The following is an 18,255-nucleotide window of genomic DNA, read 5'->3' on the forward strand; positions in this document are numbered from 1 at the left end:
CAGTGCCGCGCAGCAGGTGTAGGGCCGGAGGCAGCTGTGATGCAAGGGTTGCTCACGCCCCGGGACCCCGGCCCTCGGAAAGGGGGGAGCAGTTACACGATGTAAACACCTTGTAGCCTAGGATAAGATTCACTGGGAGGGGGCCGCATGGCATAATGGGAAAGGCCCCAGAGTTAAGTCAAAAGGCCTGGGTTTTTATTTAGTTCTGTTTCTGTCATTTACTGACTACGTGACCCTGGGCAAACCCCTGAATGTCTCTGAGCCTCAGCTCTCGATTTAAGGAACAGAACCACACGTCCTGCCTGCCTCACAACAATGCAGTGGGCATAAAAGGGCGTAGTGAATAATGGGCAGGCACCTTTTAAAGATGTACAGGCATAGGAACTATTATGTCAGGATGATGGAAAGGCCACACCCCTGGATGCTCAGGTATGGAATTTTTCAATTATTAGACTTAAGATATATAGGGGTGCCTGGGTGGCTCAGTTGGTTAAGCATCAGACCTCAGCTCAGGTCATGATCTCGCACTTTGTGGGTTCAAGCTCCACATCGGGCTCTGTGCTGACAGCTCGGAGCCTGGAGCCTGCTTCAGATTCTGTGTCTCCCTCTCTCTCTGCCCTTCCCCCACCCATGCTCTGTCTCTCTCTCTCTCTCAAAAAAAAATAAACATAAAAAAAAGATATATGTACACATGTACATGTGTGTATGGTTATATGCAACATGTATACTTATATATAACATACATGTTGTTCCCTATAATAACCTATGACACACACATATATAACCACGAACCTATGTTCACGTATGTAAACATCATTATCTCATAGTCTGATTTATTCAGATACATGCTGAAACAGACTTGGTCACCAGAAATGATCAGGGCACTTAAGGAAAAGCAAAAGGAAGGTGACCCGGAATCTAAAAGTGCAAGAGGCCACATGGGAAGGTAAACGGGCTTCCTTGATTAAACGGCTGCTGCATCCTTGGACGTGGAACTGACTCTTTGATGCTCACGATTTAATTGAGGAAATGACAACCAGAAACGACCAGAGAACAAAATTGAGCAGTAAAATCAATCAGCCTGGGGCAGACTGTGTGGCCTACGAATAACAGCTCTGGGAGTTTGAAGAAGAAAAAGAGCACTCGGAGTGGGGCTGTCAGGAAAGGCTCCTCGGAGGCAGGGCACCAGGGGCTGAGCGGGAGGAACAGCACCGGAACAGCAGTGTAAGGAGTGGGACAGTCCAGGCCAAAGCACACAGCAGGAACAGAGACAGCAGCTCGAACAGCATGAGATCTGCGCTGCAGCAAGAAGTTCACTGTTCCTGTTGCCTCGGCCCTGACAGGTCTCCCAAAGAGCCTGAGGAGAGGATGACGTGCCGTACGTACGCCAGCCGGCCTCAGCACCTGGCCGCCTCCTGCAAGAGGTGGACTGTTTCTAAGGCAAAGGGAAGGGCCATTTGCAGGGTCAGGGACCACACTCCGCTCTGCCCACCCTCCACTCTCTCATCTTCCTTCCACCTTTTCCAACATGATCGCCTTTTACTTAGCACCAACCATTAGGCGTTGGAGAAAAAGAGCAACAATCTCATTGGGGAGTTAGATGTCAAAATAGCTAAGACAGAAACAGCTAAGCACCAGGTAAGTACTTCTGCTATTCCTAGACAGGGAAAGGGCGACAGTGGATGCTAGGGAGGCTGGCTGAGAAAGGCTGCTGGGACTAGCTGCTGCTGGCCAAGCCTTGAAGGAAAGTTCAGGTTCACAAGGCGGAGAGTTAAAAAGGGGTATTACAGACAAGAGGGTATAAACAACAGAAACACTCATAACATGGCTGAACTATACGCTTAAAATGGTTAAGATAGTAAATGTTAGGTTATGTGTATTTGTTTTTTTTTTTTAATTTATTTTTGAGAAACAGAGTGAGACAAAGCGTGAACGGGGGAGGGGCAGAGAGAGTAGGAGACAACAGAATCTGAAGCAGGCTCCAGGCTCTGAGCAAGCGGTCAGCACAGAGCCTGATGCAGGGCTCGAACCCACGAACTGTGAGATTATGACCTGAGCCGAAATCAGACGCTCAACCGACTGAGCCACCCAGGCGCCCCAGGTTATGCATATTTTAATCACAGTTTTTTAAAAACTTAAAAAAATTAAAAAGAGGTGATTCCTAAAAAAAAAAAAAAAAAAAAAGACAATAAGGTATGAAAATGCACTGCCATTTGTAGCAAGGGATAAAGCCAAGCATCTGACTCTGTAGAAGATTCACATAGAGTGGCAAAGGGAGATTCGGTAAAGAAACAGCTAGAAACTGGACTGTGGAAAACTTCATGCCAGATGGCACTTGATTCTCTACACCAAGGTTTCTAACTTTGTGGTCCAAGGATGGGCTTCAAGTTTTGGCCCATGAACACCCTGTAACAAATCTTCAATGTTCATTCATATGTGCGTTTTGATCTAGACAGAGGGTAATGGCTTTCAGATTCTCAAAAGGGTTTATGACTTAGAAACCTTGGGGTGCCTGGGTGAGTCCCTCGGTTAAGCATCCGACTCGATTTCGGCTCAGGTCAGGATCTCAGAGTTTGTGAGTTCAAGCCCCGCGTTGGGCTCTGCACTGACAGCACGGAAGCAGCTTGGGATTCTCTCTCCCACTCTCCCTGCCCTCCCCTGCTTAAGTTCTCTCTCTCTCACAGTAAATAAAGAAACCTTTAAAAAGAAAAAAGAAAAAAAGGAAACCTTGAAAACCACTCACACAGGCAATTGGCAGAGCGGTGTGGTTGGGACGGACAGGGAGTTGAAGTTACAGAAGTTGAGTGCATTTCCCTAGAGACTTGCTCTTAACTATACGCCAGATAGTATGTAACAAACCGATGCCACACCCGTCTTTAGTGGTTTCTTATTCACTAAGTGCTTAACAGAGCTATTGGTAGGTAAGAACAGCTTATCAGGGAAAGTTGCTGACACTTCTAGAAAAGAAACTAACAGAGACTAAACAGAGAAGAGAACCCAGTAAAGGGGATAGGAGGTCAGATGATTCAATACATTAAAATGCTACAGAAGCCAGAGAAAAAATGGCCAGGGGAAGATGAAGTGATTACCAATGTCAAGTACAAGAGAGGAAATAAGAAAGATAAGAAATGAGGAAAAGAGATCTCCATATTTAATGATCTTCAGATGTACGGTGTCTGTAGGTGATGAAATAAGAGGCTGGAGGGTAAGGATATGGTGTCTAAACTGGGGCATTTGGGGACAGCTGGGTGGCTCAGTCGGTTAAGCGTCCAACTTTGGCTCAGGTCATGATCTCATGGTTCATGAGCTTGAGCCCCTCATCGGGCTCTGTGCCGACAGCTCAGAGCCTGGAGCCTGCTTGGGATTCTGTGTCTCCCTCTCTCTCTGTCCCTTCCCCGCTTGCTCTGTCTCTGTCAAAAATAAATAAATGTTAAAAAAAAAAAAAATTAAACTGGGGCACTTGTAGAGAAGGGAGGTACTGTTGATAATTATATCAGAACAACAAGAATCAGAACAACAACAACAACAGCCAGAAAGGCAGCAGATAACCATCCATTAACTCAAAGGGTTTGACTGTGAAAAGAAAAATAGGATAGGAATCAGTAGAACTAGTAGGGATAAGAAAAGGCTTTATCAGTTATTTATCTAGGAGGCAGAGAGGACTTCTGGAGGTTTTTGTTTTGTTTTCTTTACAGTGAGAGACAGAGAGGGAGCGGGGGACAGGGGTAGCGGGACACAGAATCTTCAACAGGCTCCATGTTCAGCGGGGAGCCCCACGTGCGGCTCTATCCCACAACCCTGGGATCATGACCTGAGCCAAAACCAAGAGCCGGATGTTCAACTGACTGAGCCACAGGCATCCCTGGGGCTTCTGGAGGTTTTTAAGGAGAAAGGAAGGAGGAAGCAGATGAGAGCACACTGTGCAGCCTCCATCCCAGAGTTCACGATGCACACTGAGGGCGCTCAGGCATTTCCTGCATGAACATTTATTGAGCAACTCTGGTCTTCCAGGAAGCAGGAAGGAACAGAACGAGCAGGAGCGGGGAGGAGACTTTCTTCCTTTGAAACTACACAGGAGAGAAGAAAACACAGCATGACTAGGAAGGGCAGGCCAGGATAACCTTCCTCAACCTCGTGAGCATCCGAGACGTAGCTGCCAGAGAAGCTGTCATTTCCAAAGGAGCTTTCCCTATGGTCAAGGGAAAGGAAATTAATAAGAAAGTGAAGTTAGCAGTTCTTTAAAGCTGATTCCTTTGTAGGTGGCCAGAACTAGAATACGGAAATCTATCATGCAATATATCCTTTCGTTCAGAGCTGAGCATTTATCTATTTATAATTTCATTATACGTACAGCTTGGGGGCTACAGCTACAGAGAGGTCAGGGGAACACTCACCCAGCTGAGTTTCAACAGGGTAAGAAAATAATGTTGGTGTCAGGATACAAAGATGCTACCATACTGATAATGCGGACAGAGAGGAAACTCACAGCCGAATGTCAGAAGGAGGTTAAATCATAAAAATGGCATCCGTCTACAGACAGCTCTTAAATTACAATCAGGCAACTCATCCAAACTTAGTATAATCTCACACAAAGGGGAAGGGAAAGTGTCCACAGAACGTAACAGAAATGGGGCCATTTCTGGGGCTAGCTGAACACTCCGGCAACACCGTAGGGTCAGTAAATGGTCAACAGCAGGAAATCATAAGGCATGAATCACCTTCTAGAACAAGAAACTCAGAGTACATATTTAAATAACCAGATGGACAGATATTTACTACAAAAGTCAGTTTATTTTCCCTTCCTGTGTTTCATATTTTCCCTTTTTTGTCAGTAATGAGCAATTAACTGATTGGAAATCTGCTTGATTAAATAACATTAACAAGTCCATAAACACATCACACTTTACAGTATAAAGTAAGAAGCTGAAAAATATTCCCTATCCCAATGTGAATTAGGCAGCCCTCAAAATTGCACATTTTCCCCCTAGTTTGTGTCCATAATTTAAAATATATATATATACAGAATGACTTTAACATATCGGTAATTAGTATAGAATTCACAGCCTTGAAGACATACACACTACAAACTTCTAAAGAATAGATGCCTAGTCCTCAGGCCCTAGTAACCCATTAATATGATTCAAGGTCACATACCTAACACTTACTAGGACAAAAGGTTTTTCCTCTAATTCTAGTCTTCTGCTGAGGTAACTCAAGGAACCCGGTCGTGAGAGAGATCAATTCTCTGAAAACAGGGCTAAGGAGATTAGCTTCCTAGTGGATCCTAACGTTCCCAGACAGCAAATCTGGGGTTGAGTACTTCAGTTGTGAGCTACACCTTGGAATGTTCACAACAACTGATGATGTACCTTATGGTCCTTGAAAGGAAGACTGAATACTTCCAGGAATCGAAGTAAATTTTGAATGAAGACAGAAGAGAATGAGCTGACAATAATTTGAAGATATTTCTGCATCCAGAGCTGAATAACTTTAGATCAGATACCGAGTGACTGAGCCAGTCACCATGTAGTGTGATTTTCCCACCACAGTTTAACAAAGGGATTCTTTGTCCAAGGCAGGCTTACGCTTGATCCAGCTTGAGCCCTCGACCAGGATTTGATGCTTCAAAGATGAGCCGCTCTCTGCAAACTCATTATCAAAGCAAAATCCAATGATCCTTTCCTATTCATGGAGCCCGTCACTGATACGAACCATGTGCAACTGTCTCATGGTCACTCAACTTTCCAGGCTGGAGAATCCAGTCCAGGTCCAATACAGTACTTGAGGTGAAAAGGATAAATCTCAACAGGCCAAGTACAGACGCTGGCAGATTCATAGGCCACTCAGTCCGTTTATGGAACGACAGCAATAAAATCATCCACGATAATTTGTGTAGTGCAGAAAAACAGCCCAGCCTTCACCAATCGTCAGCGTCACAAGGTGAAAGAGGCTTGCCGATCTGAGGTTTCGTTGGAGCTCTTAAGACAACGCCCAAATAGGGTGAATTAAAAGAGATAAGAGTCCTGATGCGTCTCCCAGTGTTCTTTTCTCCTGCAGGCACCACTCACTCACTCAGTGAGTGAGCCTGTCGTCTTTGCATAAGATGGCGTATTTCCCTCACTATTAATGGTGAGATAAATAGAATCGTACAACTTGTCTGTGAAGAGAAAAAAGCATTAAATATGCAGTGACAATTTAACGAATTCTGTTAGAGCACCATGTTTTGAACGGAATAATGAATTTGGACAATCACATTCATTATGACTTCGTGCAAAGATGACTTGATCTTTAATGAATTAAAAAAATGATTCGAAAAATCACAGTTAATATATTTTTTTAAAATTTAATGTTACACAGTCTCCAGAAAAAGAACTAATGTACACAAATTAAATGATTTGCCATAGGCAGAGCAAAAAATTGATACTAGAGCTCACTTTCTTTTTATTTTTTTAATTTTTTTTAAGTAAGTAAGTAGTCTCTGAACCCAATGTGGGGCTTGAACTCATGACCCCGAGATCAAGAGTCGCATGATCTACTGACAGAGCCAGCCAGGCGCCCCTGGAGCTCACTTTAAAACGTGTTTCTTATAATGGATCCAGTTTTCTTTCTAGTACAATTTCTTGTGTGATCACACGACAGGTTCATAAGGAGATATCTCCCTCTATTTAGCACGGATGTCAGAAGTGGAACACAGGGACACACAGTCCAGTCTTCAGAAGCTAGAAGGCAGTTAGGCAGGAGAAGCGTCCTTTGTGACAGCAGGAGTATGCAGCCTTGAGGCAGCTCCAGAGAACTCCAGGCTCCTTGGACGAGGCTGGAGGGCCGTGTCTGGACCTGGGGCGATTGAGGTTGTCTCCAATTAGGATGCACTAGATTTAGGAGTGGGATATTAAATGCATCCCCTCCTGGATGAAGCTGTCACCGGACTCTCTCAGGGAGACCTGTCTCGAGCGCCATCTCACCAATAATGTAAGAGGTCAGGTCGCATGCTTATTCAACAGACAGCAACATTTTAAAACGGTAAGGCCTTATTCTGAATTGGCTATTTCCCAGAAAGTACACAATTCCAGCCAAGAATGTTCAAGGCACGACAAATATTTTCTCAAGAGATTCTCATCGTTTTAGAACCGACACACCACGGTATTAATTACAGCAATGCTTCTTTTTGAGCCTGATGTTGCTTGGGGTACACTGTAATTTCCTTCAGAATTCCAAATTACATTTAGCAGATAGAGAGTACCCGGGAAGAATACACCGGTTAACAGTTGGGGATACTTTCAGTAAGTCTCTCACCATATTTTTTTTTTTTTTTTGGAATTATACATGACGATACTCATGAGGCTTAGATCAAGGGCAAACTAAAGACCCATTCCCACCTTGAAAGAATGTATCTCATAGACTCATAAAATGTTACTTTTCCCCACAGGGTCATTAAAACCCATCAGCAATTTTGCCAGTTTAAGAAGAGATTTAAGTAAATGCTTTGAACTAAATTAGTAAGAAAAACTACAAGTTTAAAAAAAAAAAAAAAGGCACACGCTCACTTACCATGAGAATGAAAAAGTAGAACACCCACATCCATCCCAGGTTGTCCTGGATCAAAGACACTAAATACTACAAGGGAGAAAAAGAAATTACGACATAATCCTTTATAAATTAATCACACGAAGTAGCTGAAAGGTGGATTAAACACAGCTCTTCCAGAAAGTGAGTTAGGATTTGTAGAATGGTTTTCAGTGTCCAAAGCTTTCACGTGTGTGTTCCTACTTAAAGATACCTGGCCTTCATCTTGTAAGCTGGCAGAGTCCAAATACAAAAACTGCAGAGCAGATGACAGGACTTCAGGTTTATTTTTATTCACTTTGCTACTAAGAGAGGAAAATTAACATCCTCAAGCCATTTCCGTTTAATCATTCTTTCTTCCAGTGAGAGGTACTGTAACTGAAGCTTTCAAAAACAGTTGGTCTTCCAAGCGTACTGTTCATTTTCGATTGTGTTATTTAAGCAGAGGATTTCTGTACAGTTTTAACATTCTACAGCATGTTCTTTGACTTTGTTTCAATTGCTGAAAAGGATCCATTAGCGTTTAACCCACCTTCTTTTTCAATTCTGACAAAATATATGTAACATAAAGTTAGCCATTTTATTCATCATTAAGTGTATGATTCAAAGGCATTGAGTACATTCACAGTGTTGGACAACCATCACCACTATCTATTCCCAACAATTTTCATCGCCCAAAACAGAAAGTCTGCACCCATTAAGCAGTAACTCCCCACCACCCCCTCTCCCGAGTCCCTGGTAACCTCGAATCTACTTTCTATCTCTAAGAATTTGCCTGTCCTAGATATTTCATGGTAGGTGGAATCACACACTACTTGTCCCTTTGTGTCTGGCTTATTCCACTGAGCATACTGTCTTCAAGGTTGCAGCAGGTGTCAGAACACCATCCCCTTTTATGGCTGAATAATATTCTCTGGTGTGGACACACCACATTTTATTTATCTAGTCATCAGCTGACCAACATTTGGATTGTTTCCACCTTTTGGCTATTATGAATAATGCTCCAATGAACACTGCTATACAGACATGTGAGTCCTGTTTTCAGTTCTTTAAGGTATATTCCTAGGAGCGGAACTGCTGGGTCACACGGTAATTCCATGTTTCACTATTTGAGGAACCACTAAAGCATCTTCCAGAGTGGCTGCACCATTCTACATTCCCGCCAGCGATGTCAAAGAGTCCCAGCTTCTCCACATCCTCATAAGTACTTGTTACTTTCTGTTGTTGTTGCCCTTGTTTTAAATTACAGCCATCCTAAAAGGTGTGAAGTGGCATCTCACTGTGTTTTTTATTTGCATTTCCCTAATAATGAAGGATCTTGAGAATCTTCACAAGTGTTTATTGGCCATTTGTACACATTTGTCATAAAGATTTGTCACTATGATTTCTTTTTTTAATTTTTTTTAACCTTTATTTTTTTTGAGACAGAGAGAGAGAGAGAGCATGAATGGGGGAGGGTCAGAGAGAGGGAGACACAGAATCCGAAGCAGACTCCAGGCTCTGAGCTGTCGGCACAGAGTCTGACGTGGGGCTCGAACTCACAGACCGTGAGATCATGACCTGAGCCGAAGTCGGACGCTCAACCGACTGTGCCACCCAGGCGCCCTATGGTTTCTTCTTGAAGAGTTTTTTATTTATTTTAATGTTTGGGAGAGAGAGCTCGTGTACACACATGCACACGTGAGCAAGGGAGGGGCAGAGAGAGGGAGAGGGAGAGAGAGAAAATACCAAACAGGCTCCGTGCTGTCAGCGCAGAACCCACAGCAGGGCTTGATCTCAAAAACCATGAGATCATAACCTGAGCTGAAATCAAAAGAGTCAGACCTCAATCAACCGAGTCACCCAGGCACCCCTCTTCTAAGAGTTTTCATGGTTTTAGCTCTTAAAGTTAGGTATTTAATCCATTTTGCATTAATTTTTTGTCTATGCTATAAGGCAAGGGTCCAACTTCATCCTTCTGTGTGTGTGAATATCCAGTTTTCCCAGCACCATTTGGTGAAGAAACCATTCTTTCCCCATTGAATGGTCTTGGTGCCCTTGTCAAAAATCAACCGACCACAAGTGTGAGTTTCACACATGTTCTTCCATCACACACTACCAGTGAAATTCGTAAGCAAGCAAATTTAAAAGCCAAACAAGTGAGGGGCGCCTGGGTGGCTCAGTTAAGCACCCGACTTCGGCTCAGGTCACGATCTCACTGCCTGTGAGTTCAAGCCCTGCATCGGCCTCTGTGCTGACAGCTCAGAGCCTGAAGCGTGCTTCAGATTCTATGTCTCCCTCTCTCCCTGCCCCTCCCTGACTTGCACTCTGTGTCTCTCTCTCTCTCTCTCTCTCTCACTCTCAAAAATAAACAAACATTAAAAAGCAAAACAAGTGAGTGATTTACCCTAGATTATGAAACTATGAGATCTGGTCGCTCATTAAGGAGCTCAGAGCAGTGCTCCCGTGTCTTTCTGTTACTTTATCTTTCTTTTAAGTAGTTTTATTGACGTATAGTTTATATAACATAAAGTTCACCCATGCAGCTCAATGGTTTTGCATATACTTACAGAATTGTGCAACCATTACCATAATCTAATTATAAGCCATTTCTATCACCACCACCACCCCGCCCTCCCCCCCACAAAGAGACCTCGTACCTATCAGTAGTCACTCCTCAGGCCCACCTGCTCCCAGGCAACCACTACTCTCTTTCGCCCATTTTGGATAGATTCGCCCATTTTGGATATCTCACATGAATGAAATCATTTACAGTATGTGGTCTTTTGTAACTGGCTTCTTTCACTTAGCATAATATTTTTTAGGTCCACCTATGTAACATCTATCCTCTTTTAAGTGCCAGATACCCTCTTAAAAATACTACTCCATCATCATGAATACACCACATTTTGTTCATCCATTCTTCAGTTGGTGGACATTTGAGTTTTTTCTAATTTTTAGCTGTTATGAAAAATCCAGCTATGAACATACGTGCACACGGGTTCATATGGACACGTGTGCTCATTTTTCTTGGGTAGACACCACGATTTAACCTTACTGATCCCCGACTGTGTGTCATGAACACACTAAGCATTGGAGGAAAGAAACAGTTCCTGTTTGCAAGGAATGCAGTCTGGCACAGACAGATAAACCAGGAAGCGGGATGCCCCATGACAAGCGGGAGCCCACTTGGTGCTCACCAAGTGCTATGGAAACTGAGAGGGCAATTTTCTTGTGAAGTCAAGGAAACGTGGGGAAAGAAAGCTGTTCAGGGTGAGTTAAGAGAGCTGGGACAAAGCTCATCAAGTTTCTGATATTAAGTCACAGTTTGGGATTTCAGGCCCCGAGCAATGGGAAATTACTCAAAAATCAACATGGAAGAGGAATGAATAAAGCTAACAATGATTCACCCCTGACCCACTTCCCTGACCACCAAAGGAAACCCAACGCTAACCCACATACACAGTTAGGGATCCAAATACTGGCAGTGAGGCACCCTACACAAAAATAAGCTCCTTGAAATGCTCATTGTAACATGCCTACTTGGTTAATGCAGGAAACATCAGTGAGAAACGAGAACCTGAAATACAGTAGTGTCAGAAAAGGATGTCCAATACAACCACCCCTGATCGCTTACATGAACACGAAGACCTCTGAACTGGTAGCCAACAGCATTCTTTGGTTTCTATTCCAGAGCACAATCAAGTAAGCAAATTTCTCCTACTTTTTGCTGGATTTTTCTTCCTCTTCAGTCTCATCATCAAATATGCTAATAAGCACATCAATCACATCGATCAGTCGTTCTACAACAACTCAACAGATGCTGGAAGGTCTACTGTGTGCCAGGCACTGTTCTGTGTACTGGGGCTACGGCAGAACACAATGCAAAATGCTGCCCTCGTGATGCTTACAACATGGTGGGGGAGTCAGACATTCACAAATAAATATACAAGATACGGCTGAGTAGTGACATGCATCAAGATGGCTTATCTTCCTCAATTCTTGCTCTCTCATTAACCACCAGCAATCCGGCATCGGTGATCGAGCCCCACAGAGCAAGCCAAACGGCAATATTCAGGTCCGATGATGACCTGTCAAAACTAAGAGCGTTTTCGATTCCATTCTCCTTCTCTGGCCTCTCTATACCTATGACCTTACTGACTAACACCTCCCCTTACCTACACGTCACCCTGCTGACTTCCTGTTTCTTCGACCACTGGGCAGCCTCTGAGATTTTGTCTATATTTTCCTTCCCCATTAAACATCTCATTCACTTCCAAAGTTTCAACTATTTGATCTATGCAGATGATTCTCTGATCCTTATTTTTGCAAAAGCAGCACTCAATGTGCTGGAAAGGTATAACCTAAGAGAGGCATGACTCACAACTGTCCCAAAGAAAAGGTTGAATTTAAGCAAAACAAGATCGATCTGAGTTGTTCTGACGACTTATTGTGGGCCAATCTTAGCCCAGACGATCTCAAGTTTAGAGTGCATCACAATCACCAGGAAGGCTTTTTGAAACGCAGATCTCTATGTTCTAAATCAGCAAGCCCGTGGTAAGCTTAGCGTTCTGTACTTTAATAAATCACCTAGATGATCCTGACCCAAGACTTTAATGAACCGCCCTTTGAGACACAGCCATTGGAAACAGAGAAAATGACTCAGAGCAGCTGCCAGAGTCCGTGGCGATTTCTGGTAGGGATCCACGTGAAGAACGTGTGTGTCTGGTAGGAGAGAGGAGGTAGGGTGTGCATGCCAGGTGGGGGATAACGAGAAGCATGTGTCTCAGGACCCCGCAGACTGCCAAGTTCAGGCTAGGAAGAAAGGAGTAGCAAACTGGGACTGAGAGCTGTCTTATGAGGTGTCAGCTAATTTCCAGACAGGAAGAATCTGGATATTAAAGTGGGAAGAAGAAACTAAAAAACGTAGAAAGACCTTCCATATCAGGTCACATTAGCTGACCTCAGAGGAGATTAGCAACGTAAGGCTTTACGGGAAAGTGTCCTGTATAGCACTAGAGTGCCACCTACTGTGGCCCGGTGGGCAGATGTAAATTCTTGGACCATTGACAGACTACTCACCACTCAGTTTCACCCCCTCTCCTGTTCTCTCACCTGGCCTACCGCTGCTCCAATGCTTCCGGTTCCATCAACAATTCCTGTGACGGTCGCCAAAGCCTCACTGCTCCCTTGGATCAGCTCTTGGTGACCCAGGTCCGCAGAAATAGCAGAGCTAATCATATTAGAAGGTCCACCAATAAAAAATCCTGAAGTCATAAACAAAACAGGTTCTCATTAACACACTATTCTTAACACCACTAGAAATCTACTGGACAAGATAAGCTCTTATCCAAACATTTTTTTTTAATGTTTATTTATTTTTGAGAGAGAGACAGAGTGTAAGCAGGGAAGGGGCAGAAAGAGAGGGAGACACAGAAGCAGGCTCCAGGCTCTGAGCTGTGAGCACAGAGCCTGACGTGGGGCTCGAACTCACGAGCCGTGAGATTATGACCTCACGGTCATATGGAGATTATGAGCCAAAGTCGGATGCTTAACCCACTGAGCCACCCAGGCACTCCTCAACATTTTAATCAATATGCTGAAGAGAAACAGTGAAGGGGGGGATGAAGAAACCAGTAAAAATGAACACTCTCCCAGATAATGACATCTTCAAACTAGCTGGCATCTGTTTTTCTGAAAGTCCTACTTGAATTACATGATACGGCAGTATATTTTTATAAAAGCCAAAGATACAGAAAATACAGTGAACACACAGCCTTTCTAATGCTGCAAAGGCTGCGTTCATTAGTAACCAATTACACTCACTTGTCGACTTCTACTACGGTAGAGCTGTGTCAACTGAGCATTTGACTATCCAAATTCAACCACACGTACTGAAAATAAGAGTGAAGAGAAGCAGCTCCACAAGCGGCGCAGATGGTTGTTCTCAGCCACCGCCCCCCGCAAGGCTGTCTGAGGACTGAGCAGAGGCTGGCCCGTGTGAATCTGTTCGCGCGGCTGGAATGAGCTCCATGTGCCTCACGTATCACGAGCAGCTCTCACTCTCCTGAGTATGATCTAAAGTTTAAGAGTCATTTTTCTATACCACGGCCCTGATTACACTCAACTGTTTCATCTGCTGCTCCAGTGGAGAAACACTGGCCAATTCCAACACTGAAAGCTGGTGAACTGGTTTCTAACGTGCCATCTTCCTAAGTCGCTTCTAGAAGTAACAGGGGAAGCTGAGGCCAATCAAAAAATACTAGAGGGGCGCCTGGGTGGCTCCGTCGGTCCAGCGTCCAACTTCGGCTCAGATCATGATCTCGCGGTCCTCAAGTTCGAGCCCCGCGTCGGGCTCTGTGCTGACAGCTCAGAGACTGGAGCCTGCTTCGGATTCTGTCTCCCTCTCTCTGCCCCTCCCCCACTCGTGCTCTGTTTCTCTCTCTCTCTCTCTCAATCTCTCTCTCTGTCAAAAATAAATGAACTTAGGGGCGCCTGGGTGGCTCAGTCGGTTGGGCGTCCGGCTTTGGCTCAGGTCATGATCTCACAGTCTGTGGGTTCGAGCCCCACGTCGGGCTCTGTGCTCACAGCTTGGAGCCTGGAGCCTGCTTCAGATTCTGTGTCTCCCTCTCTCTCTCTTCCCTACCCCTACTCATGCTCTGTCTCTTTCTGTCTCAAAAATCAAAATAAACATTAAAATTAAAAAAAAATAATAAAATAAATAAATAAATAAATAAACTTAAAAAAAAATAAAGTAAAAAAAAAGTACCAGAAAATCTCTGTCAAAAGGGACTGCTTCTCTAACAACAGGACTGAAGAGGTCACATAAGAGCAGAGAAACGGAATCTGAAGTAGACAGTTTTCCTTTTACCATGTGAGTTCTCCATAACGAAGGGTTAGTATTACTCAAACTGAAAGAGCACACAGTTTCCCTCTCTTCTTTTTATTTACAGAGGAGTAGTAATAGTACAACGAAACGGAGCCACACAACATACCTGTAACCGCCATCAGAAGTGCGTTAATGGACTTATCGTTTGGAGAACCTATGAGGAGGGACACAGAAACAGCGTGCTGACTTCAAGAACGGATTACACGGGCCCGCACCGAACAGCACACAAAGATCTGGATCTCGGTGACCTCACAGATCACTCCCAGAGACAACAAAGGGCTACAAGTCTTTCACCGCCTGCCCTAACTTTTATTTGTAATGTCTGCCACTTGCTGGTGCTCGAGCTAATGAGACTTCTAAAAGCTAAGGAAAAACTCTACTCCCTTCTCAGCAGCATCTTAAGGGACATATACCAAACCTACTAATTACCATTTCTCCTCTTTTGAAACCCTTTCCCTTTTATTGTTTTATTGCCTCTAATGCTGGCCCTCTGGAGCCTACCCTCAAACAAAGCATATACACTCCCAAGCAAGCTTTTAAACAAACCAACAAAGCAGAAGAGATGCCAGTTTCCTCCCCAACACAAATAAAACTACGTGATGATACTTTTACCAGGCATTTACAGGACCATACAAAGGTCTCGGATCAGCCTTTGTAGCCGGTCTCAAGGATCTCCCTGGCGTTGATCGCTGACTCATGGCAAAGGCCTTAGTCCTAAGAGATCAGAAAAATAATTGAATTGCAAGGGAATACTCACGGCTATATCCAACGAGGGACCCAACTGCCAGAAGCAGACTCAGAGCTAAAACCGGGGCTCTCTTCTGTAATACGTCAGAGACGAAACCTTGCAAAGTTCCACCTGTAAAGCACAAGGAGCCCATCACAATCAAAATCGTTTATCATTTAGCTCAGTTACCTGAAACTCATTCACCATGTACCCCTACCTGCTATAGGATCCTGAGACTGGTCCACCCAAAAAGAGGGCTGACTCTCCTAAAAAGCTTCCACCAGGGCTTCCTTTTAGGAAGAATGCCTGACTGTTAATTGCCATGATGGATGACAGGGACAGGACACCATGAATCAGACAGCAAAATAAGGAAAAATCATCAAAACCACCCACTGTCTCTTGCTGTTCTCCCTTTTCAAACCAGATGTGAAGGCTTTTCCTAATTTTTCTGCTTTTTATTTTAAAAGATACGGGGGTGCCTGGGTGGCTCAGTCAGTTAAGTGTCCGACTTCGGCTCAGGTCATGATCTCTCAGTTTGTAACTTTGAGCCCCACGTCGGGCTCTGTGCTAACACCTGGGAGCCTGGAGCCTGCTTCGGATTCTGTGTGTGTGTGTGTGTGTGTGTGTGTGTGTGTGTGTGTGTGTCTGCCCCTCCCCCACTTGCGTTCTGTCTCTCTCTCTCTCTCTCAAGAATAAACATTAAATTGTTTTAAGATGATTCATTAGGGGCTCCTGGATGGCTCAGACAGAACCTGTTTGGGATTCTCTCTCTCTGTCTCTCCCTCTTTCTTTTGTGCATAGGCCCACCCTCTGCCCCTCCCCCTGACTCACGCACGTGTGTGCTCTCTCTCTCTCGCTCTCGCTCTCTCTCTCTCTCCCAAAATAAATAAGCATTAAACAAACAAACAAAAAAGATGATTCATTGAAGACCATGCCTCACAGGCTATTAGTAGCAGCCAATAAATGTTCACTAAAATTAAATGCAGTGATTATGGTCTGGTGATAGTGCACAGGCCAGGATCTTTAAAAAGAGGTGATGTGAATCCTTCAAACAACAAGGTCACCTTTAGATACAGCCCCATTTCGAGTTCTAGGGACTATGGGACATCTGGTACATCCTCATCAGACAGCAGGATCCAGAGGTATGAGCAGGTCTAAAGGTGACAGCCTCACCTTTGGCTCTGTATCTAAGGCTAAGGGCAGACAAGTTCAAGTACAATAACAGGGTATCGCCTGAGGATGCACTGCTCTCATGTGCTCAGGACAGTTTAGCCTTACCACAATTCTAAATCCAAACAGCACAGAAAAGATGCTAAGGTTTTGCCACAGCAACAGCAGTAACACCCACTACCGCAGTCTGTACTGCTGTCTTGTTTTAAAGTTTCTCCCGTACCTGTTTATACTTCCAGCTATAGCAAAAAGTTACCATTAAAATCTGCTGTGTACAATGAAACAGCTGCAAAATGCACCTAGGAATTAATCCCGCTATTATTCCTACCTCTACGGTCTGACAAAATCTACACGCTAAGCTAGTATCTCCCCTTCTTTGGTGTGGGTGGTGGGAAAGGTGGTGGGAAATAGATCAAATGAACACATTCACATTCTAACTCGGATCCCTGGCGTGTGATTAGCTTTAGAGCTCAGATATCACTTGCAAGTGTACGAAAGGGTCACGTTTAAAGAGATCACGGAGGGAAACATCGCTGTGCTTCCCAACACAAAAGAACTGATCCATAAACAAAGAACGGAGAAACAAGAGCCCTATAAATCACAGGGCTGCCGGGGGCTGGCTCTTCTTTTCTATGGATTCTTTTTTTTTTTTTTTTTTTAAGAGTTTGTGTGTTTACTGATCGGACACTTTAGGAAAAATGGCTGTGGACTAAGTAATAAAACTTTAAAGGATGTCAGATTTCATAACCCAGTAAAATCTTACTAGTGACTAACTCCCCTTACAGAAAAAGATGCATCTGGCCTTACCTATAATTCCTCCAACATCGTACCAAATGGACAGCTTGTCAGCTTCAGCCTCCTTCCATCCAAAGTTGTTACTCAGATAAAAGGGCAACCAGAAGAAGAAGGAGTAATTTACCAACTTCAAGCAGGCATAGGCCAGTGAATACTACAAGAAAAACATTCGACTATCAGGGAGAACAAATAGCACAGCAGGACCACAATTTTTAACATAATTAAAAAAGCAAAACCAGACACAGGAGTTTGGGATGAACCCACCTGATTTTAGAATTAAACATTTCTATAGATTCCCTGACTTTGCCTAGTCTCCCTCTTCTCTTTATCCCCATTAGCTTCCAGAAAAGCACATGCAGCAGGCCTTTAGAATAAGAACACATAGGACTATTTCTTGACTGTCCCCAATTTCTTCTCCTTCCAGTTCTCCGGTAGAAGCAAACCAGTGTTTTGAACCTAAAAGGCAGGGCATTTACTCGTGTTTCTTTATTTAGACAAAGATAAAAGCAAAAGAAATCCAAATCCATATCATTAACCAAAAGCAAAGAAATCCAGTAAGCATCTCGGCTTTTCTTCCAAGCAGCCAAACCTTTCTGGTTCGTCTACTTCCTGCAAAGTTAACATTATGAACAGTGGAGGGCAATAGGACTACACTCCAGTTTCAAGGTCCAAAAAAAGCATCAACGTTAAAAATATTTTCATATTATGGTGTCCAAAGGCTTTATATTCCAGTGGAAAAGAAAAAGTATCTTTGGTGAGTCAGCAATGAAGGAACACGATCGCCATGGGCCTCGTGACTCTACTTGGAGGAATAAAAGATGGCAGCAGGGCTAAGACTCCTATATTCAACACATTATTACCAGGAAATCCTGACATTTAGCATCAAAGGAAAAAGGGGGAGGAGCAGAGAGACCGGACTTCAAAGGGTGTCTGGCTAGTATATTCTTTTCCCTGGAGCTGCCAGTTATTCCCTAGGTATCACTTGTTTTAAAACAGCTTCCCTGGCAGGGCAACAGCCACCCCCTAGAGAGCTAAATCCCAATCATGAGGGCGTTTTGTCCAGACAGCCTGCTGCAGAGACAAAGGAATTAAGTTAACTAGATTTCCTCTGCATCCCTGCCTGTGTCAGGGA

General features: G+C 44.0%; 1 protein-coding gene across 6 annotated transcripts in view; it reads right to left on the minus strand.

The window, feature by feature from the left end:
- The window catches only part of SLC37A3 (solute carrier family 37 member 3), a 53,279-nt gene that overhangs the window by 4,420 nt on the left and 30,604 nt on the right, over positions 1-18,255 (minus strand). For 3 of the 6 annotated variants that reach the window (XM_042973578.1, XM_042973581.1, XM_042973594.1), the window contains 6 exons: positions 17,136-17,277; positions 15,189-15,290; positions 14,538-14,585; positions 12,658-12,809; positions 7,549-7,614; positions 6,507-6,834 (listed from right to left, as the gene is read on the minus strand). In XM_042973578.1, the coding sequence (XP_042829512.1) occupies positions 6,571-6,834; positions 7,549-7,614; positions 12,658-12,809; positions 14,538-14,585; positions 15,189-15,290; positions 17,136-17,277 (774 nt within the window). In that variant the 3' untranslated portion in view covers positions 6,507-6,570. Of the gene's footprint in view, positions 1-4,532; positions 6,158-6,506; positions 6,835-7,548; positions 8,110-12,657; positions 12,810-14,537; positions 14,586-15,188; positions 15,291-17,135; positions 17,278-18,255 lie in introns of those variants that run through there. The other 3 variants (XM_042973585.1, XR_006213267.1, XM_042973601.1) reach the window with 3 other exon arrangements.

The sequence above is a fragment of the Panthera tigris genome, chromosome A2, assembly GCF_018350195.1.
Source record: "Panthera tigris isolate Pti1 chromosome A2, P.tigris_Pti1_mat1.1, whole genome shotgun sequence".
NCBI lineage: Eukaryota > Metazoa > Chordata > Mammalia > Carnivora > Felidae > Panthera > Panthera tigris.